At 38.6% G+C, this 15542-nt stretch overlaps 1 protein-coding gene across 1 annotated transcript; it reads left to right on the top strand.

Moving 5' to 3' along the window:
* The first annotated feature begins 8160 nt into the window (after nucleotides 1-8160).
* On the top strand, nucleotides 8161-9087 carry or11l1.18.L (olfactory receptor class II (xb178 gene) L homeolog). The gene is given in 1 exon segment (NM_001085846.1): nucleotides 8161-9087. A coding segment is annotated over 1 exon segment (927 nt).
* Nucleotides 9088-15542: the final 6455 nt, after the last annotated feature.

Raw genomic sequence — 15542 nt, 5'->3', positions numbered from 1 at the left:
TTAAGCTGTTATTGCAGTGAAAAACAAAAGATTTTCTGATCATTTTCCTTACTACACTATATTGCTTCCTTTGTTTGTGTAACCACCCCCAGCTACAGTGCTGGAATAAGAAAGATTTTTTAAGGTTGTTATTGTGGATCATGTGGGAGATCAACAGACTCCAGCTAAAAGGTGACATTATGGGGCCAAATTAGTAAAATTCAAATTTCCTTTTTTTCACAAATTTTTTTTTTTTTTTTTAGGGTTACTAGTTACTAAAACTAGTTCTTAAAACAAAGTCAGCCTAACTCCCTTCCTTGAATTGAACTCAATTACCAATAAGTTTTAAAAAAATCAGGAGTGAAAAAACTCTACAAAAAAATTGAGCGTCAATTTGCTTCATAGGACTGACTTATTTTATCAAGTTTTCTCTGTGAAAACACGAATTTTGGATTTTTGTATGAAAACTATTATCTAGAAAACAACTTCAGGGACATCTGTCATTGACTCTACTTGACATCGACAGGTTTGAGGTGGCGTGTTTTTGGATTTGGATTTTTAGCAGCTTTGTAGCATAATAAATCTCTAAAAATGTACGTTTTTATTTTTCCGTGAAAAATGTAGGGTTTCCCATAAAAAAAAACTCAAGTAGAAAAAAAATTGAGGTTTAATAAATGGACCCCTCAATGTAAAAGCCAGGAAAGACGCTAACCAAAGAAAACTCTGACAAAAAAAGGCACCAAGTAAAAGTAGTCGAGGTCCAATAGAAGTCAATAAGAGATGCCCTTATCCTATGGAACCTTTTTTTTTAAACCATTGTAACTTTTTGAGGTTTTGAGATTTTTTCACTATTAATTGCCCAGTGCTTTTTTCATTCATACTTTTTACAATGTGATCTTTGAATAAATTTCATGGTATTCATTGTAAGCTTGTGAAAAAGCAAAAAAAACAATATTTTCAGTGAAATCCCAAATAGGCCTTTTAACAACTGGTATTAGAAATCATTAAAATTGATGTCCCTTTCAATGGCTGAAACGAACCCACAGTTAAAATTTTTAAACATCTTCAATTGTTTTTTACATGACAAACAGGCCCCTTCTCTTCACTATTAAATTTGAGTGGGTAGTTAAGATCCTAGGGATCAAAGTGAGAAAGGATGTAAGACCCAAGAAATCTGGGCTCCTTGAAAACAGCCATTATACAGTTTGGCGAGGTAGGGTGAGATGTTTTGGTGATATAGTTTATAATACTGATTGTCTGCCCTTTTCATTGCTCCATTTGCTCTCCTGATCTTGGTATCAGCCAATCCCAAATATTTATTATATTAACTGCTTGCCATATTTCTATAGGTATATAGAAAAGTTCGGTAGTTTATCTCTCTGGCAATCACCACATCTGGACACACGGATACTGCTCAAACTCAGAAGATAGATTTACAGTATTTGAAGGTGCACCAAACAGTAGATTTAGCCATATAGTAACAGGTCCAGACAGAGAAGTCTTCCCTTCACACTTTGTTATACAATTTTATACCCAGATCAAAACAGTATCAGCATTTTAGATTAAGTATTTTACTTGAATCAATCTTATTGGTCAACTTAATTTTAATTTTATGTCATTGGATTTTATAATTCAAGAATCATTTGTTATGAAGCAGATTTTTATGCATTAGTTTGTCTAGACATAACTTCACCTTTTTCCAAATTTATTCACCAAGGGGGGGATGCGCAGCAAATTCCCGCAATTCGCGCTGGTGAATAAATTCACCGGCGTAAAAAAAAAATGGACGCCGGCATCAAAAACGGATGCCGGCGTCAAAAACGGATGCCGGCGTCAAAAACAAACTTTTTGGCGAACTGTGACAGTTGGCAGTCACATATAAGAAAGTGTAGGATGCCTGGGAGCAGACCCATATGATAGTAACATACTCGCAGGTCTAACATTGAAACAATTAGGTAATTTTATTAGAGGAGACTCGCATTTCGGCTACAACAGTAACCTTTCTCAAAGTGACCAAACAACTTAGCCATAAAGTTGCTAGTTGTGACATCATATTGCATCATCAACATGAGACAAGGTGAGGAAGGACCATTTAAATATCATCACATTTACCTCATACACAATGAACACACTTCGAAAACCCCTAAAAAGTTACAAATAGTGTCAACCTGTTTTGCCATCAGCAGTACAAAATAAAGATCATTTATAAAGAAACACTTAGACGATAGATGAACTATGTTAGTGATGGTCTTAATGGTATTTATATATATTTATATAGTCTTGAATGGGTCGTTTCAAATCTATTAAGGATTTGAGATGTTAAGTGAAACTGTAGTTATACATAATATAATTATATGTAAAGGGTTTTATATAAGTATTGGGAATATATAAGAAATAATTATAGACCCCTGTATTGGAGTTTTCATGTTGTGAAGTCATGGTTAGTAGTGTCATGCCAAGTTATTTAAATGCTCTGAAATGTTTCTGCCCAGATGAGTTGATGTTTATTTCTACAATAATTTGGAGGAATGTTGATGGAATTGTATAAGTATAATCTCATTTTTGGTTCTTTTTGTTTACATAGTGGGAAATGAAAAGAACTAGTTTCTTCCAGCGCAGATCAGTAGTGAGAGTCATGTGCATAATAAAGTTCAAGCAAATACAATATGACAATGTATAACATTTTACAGATCTCATGGCAGCTTTAATTAAGTTGCATCCATGTCATGAGTACATGTTTTAGCTGCAACAGATCATTTGAGAAAAATCTTACTTGTCTAACAATGCCCCCAAAGATACAGTATATGTCCCTAATTACAAAATGAATTGTTGAGTTTTGAACTATTAGGAATGGGCAAGCAACCACACAAAAGCCTAGTTTGACCAATATCATACATGAGCATTTACAATTAAACATGGGCCATTCTGGGCCTGGCAGGTGCGGAAAGGACATTACCTGGAAGTGTAGTGCCCACTGGGTATTAAGGGCCTCTTTTATATCTGTATTGGTTTTTGATTTGAAAACCTTGGGTTAGCAAATAAGAAATATTGGTCACATTCCTTTAGGATTGAAGCAACAACACAAGCTGCCCTTCAGGGCCTTAGTGAGCAAACGATTAAGAAAATAGGAAGGTGGAACCATTACAATATTTATGCGAGACCCTCAATGGTCTAATTTTCTCTTCTTAATGATTTATACAATTGTTTTACAAATCCTATTCAGAAAATTTGAATTATAGGACATTCTTCTGTACATTGGGCAGAACTGAGAGCATGAATCCGCAATTGTGGATTGAACTGATACCTTTCGAATAAGAAATATAAAGTAATACAGAATGGTCAATTCATACCAACACGCTCTCCAAAGTTGCACTTACCAGAGAAGATTTCCAGAGACCATCATCCACCTTCAAATCACGACTACAGTATATGGATTGTATAAATCTATCCACATATTCACATAGACCCTATGGGTTTCCCTTTCGGCTAAACTGTATCCTTGTGTACTTTAGGAGAAGTGTGAAAGACGTTCTCGCCATCGCCATATATATTCCATCTCATTATCATTCAAAATCCCCATACTTTTGCCAAATTCTAATAATCTATTTTATTCTAGAAACACACTGTAGGGTCACCATCTGGTCGAATATAATTATCTTGGTTTTGTAATTGTTCCAATATGTCTTGTTCACAATAATCCCTATTTAACAACACAATAAAACGTCCCTTGTTTGAGCTTCTCACAACCAGTTCATTATCAGTAGCTAAAGAATTTATTGCCTGGTATTCAGATCTTGATAAATGATTCTGTCATCTGATAGTGACTTGAGATCTTGAATCACCAAGTCATAAAATCTTTCTACAAGTGGTCCACTGTGTCCCGCATGATTAAAATGGGATTTAGCCCTTAAATCTGTGTGAACAACTTTCCCAGGGTTCCCATCACCATTATGTAAGGATGTTCAATCTAAATCCCTCCCCCCTGTTCCTTCATTAATAAATTCTATCATTTCTAAAACATCCTGTGGCTAAAAATGTTCCTCTTGCTCACTATAAAACTCACACGGGACATCCCATTTGGTATGAAAAAGTCTTTTAAGCATCCTGACAAATCTATTTAAATCAATGACAGTGTCAAAAAATGTGTTGTTGGTATAATGTGATTATTGAAGCTGCGGGCTTTGTACTCTCGTGAGTTCTGCTGCTAGAAAGGGGTTGCGCTACCACACCAGAGTGTATGGTGAGCTCTGCTATATGGTCCCTCTTTCTAACTATAATACGGAATGGTATCTGGGGTATGAGATGGGAAAAACTTTTCCAAACCTTAACTTTGTGTCACGGCCGGCACCCAATACCAGAACAGGTGCCAAGTACCCTGGTCTCGGCTCGGCTTCACCAGTAGTGTGACCACCGTTGGGCTTCGGGAGGAGCCCTCAGCTTACTTGGGTGCCACCTGGACTTAACGAGGGATGCAAGGCGAGATGTTCTGGCTAGCAGAGGGGCACGGCAGGTAGAAAGTCTTTTGGGCCGAAGGTCACGGTACAAATGGAGCAGGCAAGAGAATCGTCAGACAGGCTGGGTCGAGGCAGGCAGATATCAAGAATCGTCAGGCAGGCAAGGGTCAACCTGGGTTGTCAATCAAAAAGGGTTAATCAAGAGAGGTAGTCGGTAATCAGGCAAGGGTCAGGATCCAGAAGTCAGAATAGTCAAAGCCAGGCAAGGGTCACAACAGGAATCACAAACAGGTTCAGACAGAAATAGCTTAAGCTCAGAAGCACCAGGAACAAATCCTATCACGGGCAATGACAACTGTGGGAATGCCCCTTTAATACTTTTGAATTTGGCGCCATTGCGCGCTGACGTCATTACGTCAGCGCGCATGCGCCTTTAAATCCGGAAGTGCGCATGCGCGCGCGCACTAGGAGAGAGCCGGCACAAGAAGAGGATCCGCGCGGCGCGGCGGGCGTCCCCACCGTCCCCCCCACTAGACCACCAGGGTGAGACTTTGTTACACTTTGATGTTGAGGAAATGGGGATACCCTAAGGTCATTTTGATACATTTAGGAGGAAATGATACAGGCTTTCAGAAAACAATCAGTTGATTAAGTCTATAAAACAAGATTTGTGTCAAATGTTTTTATTTATGCCCAATGTTTCTTCAAAAGTGTAGACGTGAAATGACTCTCTCTCTGTTTCCAAATTTGAAAGCAAATTGAATGAATGAATGATAGTGTACAGACACCATGAGTTACAGAGCTGTGAATAGGAATTGATTTGTTTATTGCAGTTAATATGGTTGTACCGTTTCTGATTAGAAGCATTGAATGTTAATGGCCTAATTGGATGTGCTGCCTAATAACTTTCAGCTGTGGTCTCTCCCCACACAAAACAAAATGTGTTGAAGTATTTTATTTCTTAATAATGAATCTTTATGTTTATGTGTTCATGCCTACCGATCCCATGCAGAATTAAATGGAAAAATACTAATGGATGAGCACAAAAACATTTCTCCAGTGGAGACCAAGAAGCTGGTGTTGAGCCCCCAGAACCTGTTCTATACCAGATATACAGCCCAATGTGGGCTTGAACTGTATCAGTGACTGTTTGGGAAACAAATTATAGGGCTCAATAGTTACTGTAATATTTGAACCTGAAGGAGTAAATACTGTAGTTCATCAAATGGGGTGGGGGAATCTGAGGGTCCCTGCAGAAATCTGAAAAGTGAATTTTCTCTCTCTCTTAAATGAGGGGTTTAGTGTGAGCCTGGGCCCCAATAGTAAGCTTTGTAAGGGCAGAGGGATGATTTATTTGGGGTTTTTTGGTGTGATTGAATGTGGTTGGGCCATATTATATAAATGCAGTAAGCATTTTATCACTGTTGTTGTGGTGTTGTAGAATATACACTTTGCATTGGTAGTAAACCACCAGCTTAAAGGCATATGCCCACCTATAGGGGAATATATGTTCCTTTAATTTATGTGTGACTGACCTAAGGTCTCTTCTATGGAAAGGGAGCCACATCCAATGAGCTCTTAGACCAAACAGTCAATCAAAATCTGATCCTGACTCCTGCATTAATAGAGAATGAAAAGAGAGATATCGGTGAGAGTGGAATAGTGAACAATAACTTGATTATTTCAGAATTTTAAAGTACCCAACATAATTTTTAATTAACTATATTTACAGTAGAAAGTCTCTGATATCCATAAGAAAAAGCTTATATTTAATTTTTATTTTCACAATAGATATTTTTTAAATAGCAATTGGCAATTGTATACAATATAAAAGTAAGTTATAGCATGGTGAAATACTGCAATATTAAGAGATTTTTTTTGTCAACTAAATGTAAGTAATTATTGGAAGACAAAACATGAACGTACCCAAAGGATTGATAATTATCCCACATCCCAAGTCTCCCTGAGATCTCAGTAGGTTTCTCAGCTGTGGATGTTACTGACACTGGTTAATAAAAGGAGATCTGTTCTTCCCTGTCCAGTCAGTATCTGGGGTGGTTCTGGTAGGTGCAAATCAGGTGAGTATAATATTCCAAGAACATCTTTCCTGTAAAGTGATTTTATTGGAAAGAAATGGTTGGGATTGTGTTAGCAAAATGGCAGGAGAAATACAGAGCAGGTTACACATTGGGAGAAGCTCATGGACATCTTCCTATGGTTCCACTGTATCTGGGGTGGTTCTGGTAGGTCCAAATCAAGTGAGTATAATATTCCAAGAACATCTTTCCTGTAAAGTGATTTCATTGGAAAGAAATGGTTGGGATTGTGTTAGCAAAATGGTAGCAATATTATAGCCAATGTTAAGATGAAAATGATTCAGTTCAACAGTATCTTTTTTTTTTGAGAATAAGTGTTTGTAGTTTTAGGGAAAATAATGTTTTCGTCCCTTGGGTTCATTAAGCCCCTATTAGTCACTATTGCATGTTCAGTTTATCTATTTTTAATGACATTTTCAAAAATGTTCCCAATGCAAGATCTTGAAATATGTTTCATTTATACAGTAATTGTACAACATTTGATTTAAGTTTACTATGTTTACTTCCACTGTCTGTGTTTGTATAACCATTTGAATATTCTTTCTGATAAATCCTAGATACTGTTTGCTAAATTTCCAGAGTTTTTTATATTCTTCTAAAAAGTCACCAAAATTATTATTACATTAAAACTCTTGTTAATGTATTAAAGGCAGGGGTGGTTTATCAGGAGGTTTGTACAGTATATCAGGTCGCATGCTGTTGAAAGCATCACTTATCTTATACCAGTATGGTATCTGTCTGGAAACCCATTATACAGAAAACTGAATTACGAGACTCCATTTTAATTAAATCATTATCTACTTTTCTCTGTAAAAATGAAGCAGTAACTGCTGTGAAGATATAATGAATTGTTATTTGAAGCAAGACAATTCTGTTGAGTTTAATCAATGGATCTTAATTAAGATCCATTATCCAGAAAAAGAGAAAGTTGTTCTTTCAACTAAATTGAAATCATCGGTCAATGAGGCTGTGATCATAAAATTCATAAAGGCAATGGTAAGAGGCCCTCTGCACTTACCCTAAAGACATTTTGTTCATTAAGCAGCTAAAAATGCCCCCCTTAAAACAAAACAAGGACTCACCCCTGGTCTGGCCAGTCCTACACTCACACTCACCCCTGGTCTGCCCAGTCTTTCCCTCACTCCTGATCTGGCCAGTCCTACACTCACACTCACCCCTGGTCTGCCCAGTCTCTCCCTCACTCCTGATCTGGCCAGTCCTACACTCACACTCACCCCTGGTCTGCCCAGTCTTTCCCTCACTCCTGATCTGGCCAGTCCTACACTCACTCACCCCAGTCTGGCCAGTCCTACACTCACTCACCCCAGTCTGGCCAGTCCTACACTCACTCACCCCTGGCCTGGCCAGTCCTACACTCACTCACCCCTGGCCTGGCCAGTCCTACACTCACTCACCCCTGGTCTGGCCAGTCCTACACTGATTTTAACCTCATTCATTACAAATTCTACTAAGTTTATTATACATTTTAATCAGAAAGTACGTTTTACAGTTTATAATGATACAGAGGGTTCTTTCTATCATTAAGTTAGTTGAGACTGGCCAAGAGTTTGGCTGCAATTCTGAGTTACACCCCAAGTTATTCTTTATCATGCTTTTTTATCTCCTAGAAAATGTCCATGAAGAACCAGACGTTGGTCAGTGAGATTGTTCTCTTGGGATTTCAGAATCTCCACAACTTCAAGATTCCCCTGTTCTCTCTGTTCCTTCTGATTTACATTATGACAGTTTGGGAGAACGTCCTCATCATAGTGTTGGTGTCCTCCAGCCGGAACCTCCAGTCCCCCATGTACTTCTTTCTCCAGCAGTTGTCTGTATGTGACTTTTTAGAGTCCACAAATATTGTACCCACCTTGCTCCAAACTATAATTTATGATAAAGTCATGTTGTCTTTTGTTGGCTGTATGATACAATTTGATTTTTTTGTTGCAACTGAAGCTTTTGAGTGTTTGCTTCTAGCAGTAATGTCCTATGACAGATATGTGGCCATCTGTATCCCACTGCGTTACTCTTCTATAATGTCCCACAGGGTGTGTGAAATGTTAATTCTCATATCTTGGATGCTTGGCCTCACTTGTTCATTGCTTCTCACCAATATCATGGCCACACTACAGTTTTGTGACCAAAATATAATTAACCATTTCTTCTGTGATTTCTTTCCTCTTCTAGAACTTTCCTGCTCAGATACATTTTTAATGCACATAACTATTACCTTACAGTCTATCCCTGTGGTTTTCCTTCCCATTATACTCATCACTGTATCATATGTATGTATTGCCCATGCAATCCTAAAGATAGTGTCCAATACTGGGAGACAAAAAGCCTTCTCCACCTGCAGCTCCCACTTGGCTGTGGTCTCCTTATTTTATGGGACTCTCATTGCTTTTTATTTGTTTCCCCCCAGTAAAGAATCCCAGACCATGAGCAAAGTTCTGTCTCTACTATACACTGTAGTGACTCCATTGGTTAACCCACTTATTTACAGTCTGCGAAGTAAAGATATCAGAGATTCCATTTACCTATTGACTACACGCTGGTAAGCACAAGGGGTAGCTTCAAGTGTACTCCATGAAAAATCCAAAGAATCCAAAAAAATGTATTTAGGATGCTTTTTCCATTCTCTCATTCTTTTTTAAATTCCCCCATGTGCCCTATGCTCAATAGGTTAAATGCCACCACCCAAGGCAACACCAAAATTGCACAATGGGCTGATATTTTCCAACTCTTTGGCGCTTGGCGGTGGATTACCCCCACACAACAAGCCCTCTCAAATTACTCCTCTGCCCCCAAGACCTCTTCTAGAATAGATTTGGCAATAGTTACCCCGCCTCACTCCCAATGCTTGACCAGATAACCTACCTGCCTCAAGCTCTATCAGACCACACTCCCTCCAAATCAGATTGCTCCTTAACCCTACTACTGCCCTCTGATGGTTGAGCACCATGTGGCTCCACAACGAGGAGGTGAAGGAAGCTAACCTAAAAGTTTACTCTGAAAACTGGGGTAATAACACTGACTCAGCCCCCCAGGGAACTGTGTGGGAAGCAGTGATCCCCAACCAGTAGTTTGTGAGCAACATGTTGCTCTCCAACCCCTTGGATGTTGCTCCCAGTGGCCTCAAAGCAGGTGATTATTATTGAATAAGTTTTGGTTGTATAAAAACCAGGTGCACTGCCAAACAGAGTCTCAATGTAGGTTGACAATCCACATAGGGGCCACCAAATGGCCAATCACAGTACTTATTTGGAACCCCAAGAACATTTTTCATGCTAGTTTTGCTCCCCAACTCCTTTTACTTCTAAATGTTGCTCAGGGTTTCAAAAGGTTGGGGATCCCTGGTCTAAAGCATATATGCGGGGCACCCTATCAGAGGCCATCACAAAGGCAAGGAAAGCTACCAAAGCCAAGGTAACCCTAATGGAAAAAAAAATCCAATGGGCAGAACAAATCAACACCACTGACCCCCAACTCAAACACCTATGACTTGCTGACTCATGCTAGCAACTCATTAGAGAGAGAGAGGAAACAACCCTAACATGTAAAGCCCTCCTATATCAATCACAATGAATTTTAGAGTCAGGGGACAAAAATGAAAAGCTCCTATTCTTTCTAGCAAACAACTAGTTGGTTACCACAGCAATTCCATGCTTGCTTATTGAAACATGCACAGAGCCAACAGACCCACAACAAATAGCAAGCCTGTTTCCCCAATAATATGAACAGCTCTATGGGGCAACTACCACCTATTCAACCGAACAGCTAACACATTACTTAGACCCCATCCCTACCCTTTCCCTGGTATCAGAGAATTCCTATACTACCCAATATCAATGGAGGAGGTACATGAAGCAATAGCAGCACTTCAAACCAATAAATCACGGGGCCTTGATTGCCTTCCCTCAGTGTGATGGGGTGAATTTCGTTTTTTTTTGTTAATGTTAATAAACTTTGCTGGCCAGTAATCTGTGTAAATAGCTATGTGTATAATTTATGTAAATGTGTTTAGATTTAAACTAGTTTTGTTTGACAAACTGAGGCCTACTTTGTTTGAAGCGTGTGACTCTGGATGTGCTGGGAGTAAATTTAAATGGTGCTAAAACAATTGTACATTGAAAGCTATGTTTGTTACATGTTAACACACAAAAGTGTGCATGGAAAGCTTTACTTTATATACAATAGTGCAACTGTTTGTACAAAGGTTCATGAAGTTCTTACCTAGAGCTTTCAGAGAAGCCACAGAAGGGGGTGGGCAGCCTCTCTTAAAGTGGACCTGTCACCTAGACACAAAAATCTGTATAATAAAAGTCCTTTTCAAATTAAACATTAAATCCAATTTCTATTTTTTATTAAAGCATATCATAGCTGTTGTAAACTCATATAAAAATCTCAGCTGTCAATCAAATATTGTCTGCCCCTCCTCTATGCCTTAGGCAATTACTTTCACTTTCCATTCAGCACTTCTTAGATGTCACTGCTCTCCCCACATTCCCCCCAATCTCTTCACCATTTAATTGTGTAACCAGGACATGGGGATGGACATCAGGTCCCCCATTCTGGTGCACAAACAAGATTCTGAGATGATACAAGTCTTGTCTTAATAACAGTGTCCACAAAATGGCTCCTGCCTGCTTGCTTTAATTTTGAAATCCCAGACTGAAGGAAACAAGATTCAAATAATTTATATAGTGTAGTTAAAGTTCATTTTGCTTGACTAATGTGATAAAATAGGATTTTGAATATTTTTCTTCGGTGACGGGTCCCCTTTAATGACTATTTAAAGGGTAGATGCTGATCACATGGTGTCAGCATAGGGCAGTCTGGAAGCTATAAAAGGCTGCAGGCTGAAATCATTGGGAGTCTGTGTTAAGCCTTTGTGAGAGGTAGTTCTTGAGGTTCAGGTGTGTGCTTCCAGGGTTACTGCTGACCCCCTGCTGGTGTAAGTGTATACTGCATCTTTGAGCATTGTTTTCTGCATTTGCTTAAAAAAATAAAGAACACATTTTCCACTGAAGATCTGCCTGGCTACCAGGCCTGGATTTGTGGCCACAAAGCCAAATCAATACCCATTGACACCTTACTACTACACTACCTCCCACCAAAAGTGCCCCTACAATGGGCGGACTCTTTCTGATACTTTGAGGTAATGATCCAAACTAGCCTTGACCAATTGGTATCCCTAAACATAGACCCCATCCTTCGGGAGATGATGGCAGACATGGCCCAATGGACCAAACTGCCACTTACATTCTTGCGCAGGATCAATTTATTTAAGATGAAATATCTACCCAAATTCTAGTACCTACTCCATAATGCTCTGGCTCCCAAAACACTTCTTTAAGAAAGTAAACCAAGCACTCATACCTTTTTTGTGGAATAATAAAATACCTAGACATTTCTTAAGCAAACAGTTAACAAAAATAGGAAGATGGAACTCAAACCATTACAAAATCTATGTGAGAACCTCATTGGTCTAATTTTCTCTTGTTGACGATGTATACAATTGTTTTACAGATACCATTAAGGAAATTTGGATTGTAGGACATTCTTATGTCCATTGAGAAACATAACACCAATGACCCTACTGTTGCTTTTGAACCAGTGTAGGTTGTTTATTAGCTCATAAAGTGGCAATGTTTTGGGCCTATACAAGATCCTTTGTCAAGCCTAATGGTGCACCACACACAATACAAGTGAAAAGGAGGCTTAGTCCCTCCCTCCTAGTGTTCATTTTAAAAGTCCATAGCCAACAAGTCCATAGGCATAAGTCCAAATTTGTAACGATACATCCAAGTGGCAAAGCATCCGTGGTTAAATTTTCAAGATTGAAACTGTAACATAATATGCTCAGGACTTGGAGTTTTCTGGATAACAGATCTTTCCTTAATTTGGAACTTCATACCTTAAGTCTACTAGAAAATCATGTAAACATTAAATAAAGCCAATAGGCTGGTTTTGCCTCCAATAAGAATTAATTATATCTTAGTTGGGATCAAGTACAAGCGACTGTTTTATTATTACGCAGAAAAAGGAAAATCTATTTTAAACATTATTGGATACAATGAAGTCTATAGAAGACAGCCTTTCCATAATCCTGGATAATGGGTTTCTGGATAATGGATCCCATACCTGTACTTATTTAGAACAGAGGGAGAATTGATCTATCAAGTCTGAGACCTCCCCTGGTACCAAAGTAACATACAGCACTCAGCACTTTACCTGAGACACTTCATTGTATGTCCCAATAGGCAACAATACTCAGGGTGTTCAATGTAGATAAAACTCCTTTAAAGAGAATAGGAAAATGGAGTTAAAAAAAGAGTAAATTCATATATGTTACATTAATAACATAATACATTATTTGGTGTACACCATCAAAACAGGACTGCACACCTAATCGAGGTTAAATACAAATTCCTGGGGTATAGACCTTGTGCCAAAAATTATTTAATCTATTGATCCACTATACACATTGATGATGTGTCTAGAAAAATCCCAGTTAACCCATTGATTTCCATACAACTATTTATAATGAACAGGGTCCACCAGACAGCAGATATGGCTATCACTGATGATCAATTGAAAAATGTCCTTATCAAAGTCAATGCTATTCCCCCAGTTTTCTACACCCTCCCAAAAATTCATAAGAATTTGGAAAAAAACCCAGGTTGTCCAATTGTTGCAGGCACTGACTCTGGGCCCAACGATCGGATCTTAACGATGGCTAAAGGGTGGTCGGATCGCGGGACTGCATCAACGAACAGATGCGGCTGCAATCTGACGGGATTTTTAGTCCCGTCCGATTGATAAATCGGCCAGATATCGATTGGGGAAGCCCGTCGGAGGGCCACATACACTGGCCAATAAACTGCCTTCTCGGTCTGCTTTTATTGGCCCGTGTATGGCCACCACTTTGATAGTTTCCATCCACACCTCCTTAAATATCTAGTATAGGTAAAGCTATACCCCAGCGGTTTCAGAACACGTCACACATCCATTCATGTAACTCTCACAAGTAACACCTGTATCTAGGAGTCACATGACACATTGGATAATCCTATAGCAGTAACTACACAAAATCAACACCTCTGTGAGTCTCACCTCTCTGAAGAGTTACAATGTGCCATTGTGATTGGATTAGTGGAAGAGTTTATATGCCCAGAACTTCCCACACCAGTCAGTTGTACTGAAGAAGCTGCTCCTATAAGTAGTGAAATGTCTTCATTGATTACTCAGCAAGTCCAGTTGTTTTTAGATTGACCTACACTAGATATACCATGACCTGGATGAATGAAAATCTTCATAATCACACCCCCTTAAATGTTCCCTTCCATATACACAATTTTCACAGGTCAAAAGAATTGTATCCAACACACATAAAAACGAGAAAAGATGGACAAAATGACAAACAGTGTTGTAGCAGCAATCAATTTTGTATTGTATTCTTATGTTGAGAGCAGGAATCTGCAATGGTGGAATGAACTGATACCTTTCGGATAAGAAATACAAAGTAATACGGAATGGTATCATGACTATGAGATGGGAAAAACTTATCCAAACATTAACTTTGATGTTGTAGAAATGGGGATACCCTAAGGTCATTTCGATACATTTAGAATGAAATTATATAGGCTTTTATTAAAAATTGAGTTGATGAAGTCTACAAAACAAGATTTGTGTCAAATGTTTGTATTTATGCCCAATGTTTCTTTGATTTAGTCTGAAGTGATCCCACGGCTGTGCTAGCGTATCTGAATAATTAAAACCACTTGAGAAGTGTAGACGTAAAATGATTCACTCAGTTTACAAATTTGCAAGCAAATTTCATGAAAGAATGAATGAATGATAGTGAACAGACACCATGAGTTACACAACTGTGAGTAGGAATTGTTTCGAGGAGAAAATGTCCACCAACTGGATTGGATATTTTCAATATTGATCTGTAAAATGCTGTTGAAAAAATGTTGTTTTGTGGAGGGAGCTAAGCCCAAGTAAAGGACTTAACTGGTCTTTCTGTGGTGAATGTCAAAAGATAAGTTGGTCCTGGCAGAGTTTATGGTGGGACTTATATACAAGGAAAGGCAGGCTCAGGAATTATATAGAGTTGGGCTTTGTTTATTGCAGTTAATATAGTTGTACAATTTCTGACTAGAAGAATTGAATGTTAATGGCAGATTTGCACGTTCTGTCTAATACACTTTCAGCTGTGGTCTCTCTCCACACAAAACAAAATGTGTTGAAGTCTTTTATTTCTTAATAATGGATCTTTAAGTTTATGTGTTCATGCCTACCGATCCCATGCAGAATTAAATGGAGAAATACTAATGGATGAGCACAAAAACATTTCTCCAGTGGAGACCAAGAAGCTGGTGTTGAGCCCCCAGAACCGGTTCTATACCCGATAGCTTTTGTAATGGCTGAGATAAATGAACATATGACAAAAAAGAGGTATACTAAACAATATGACCATCAAACATTACAAAGTCCTACATTTTTCTACAGACTGGACTAAGGTCTTTTCTAGGGAAAGGGAGTCATACCCAGTGAGCTCAATCAAACAGTCAATCAAAGTCTGATCCTGACTCCTGCATTAGGAGAGATCAATTAATTATATTTACAGTACAAAGTCTCTGATATCTATTAGATAAAGCTTTTATTTAATTTTTATTTTCACAATAGATCCTTTTAAATAGTGTAGGGATGTGAAAATTTAGACACCCTTACAAACTATTGACAGGCACATCCCTAGTAATATGGCCCCCTAAGTGGGTCCTTATGGGGACCTTGTGTTTATGTAACCCCTGTACTTCTCACAGTGGATGCTAGATGGCACTGTGGGATAGTATAAAAGGCTTTAAGACCATGTGGTCAGTGGCCCTTGCTGCTGAACCTTTCCTCTTTTGAGCAGCAGAGGTTAAGGGTGGTGGAACTCAGTTTGAGTCTAGTAAAGTGATAGTTATACCCTTTAATAGATCACTCTAGGAGTGATAGATAGGGT

Source organism: Xenopus laevis, chromosome 3L (genome assembly GCF_017654675.1).
Source record: "Xenopus laevis strain J_2021 chromosome 3L, Xenopus_laevis_v10.1, whole genome shotgun sequence".
NCBI classification, from domain to species: domain Eukaryota; kingdom Metazoa; phylum Chordata; class Amphibia; order Anura; family Pipidae; genus Xenopus; species Xenopus laevis.
Note: the sequence above shows the minus strand (reverse complement) of the source record. Positions and strands in the feature narration are given on the sequence as shown.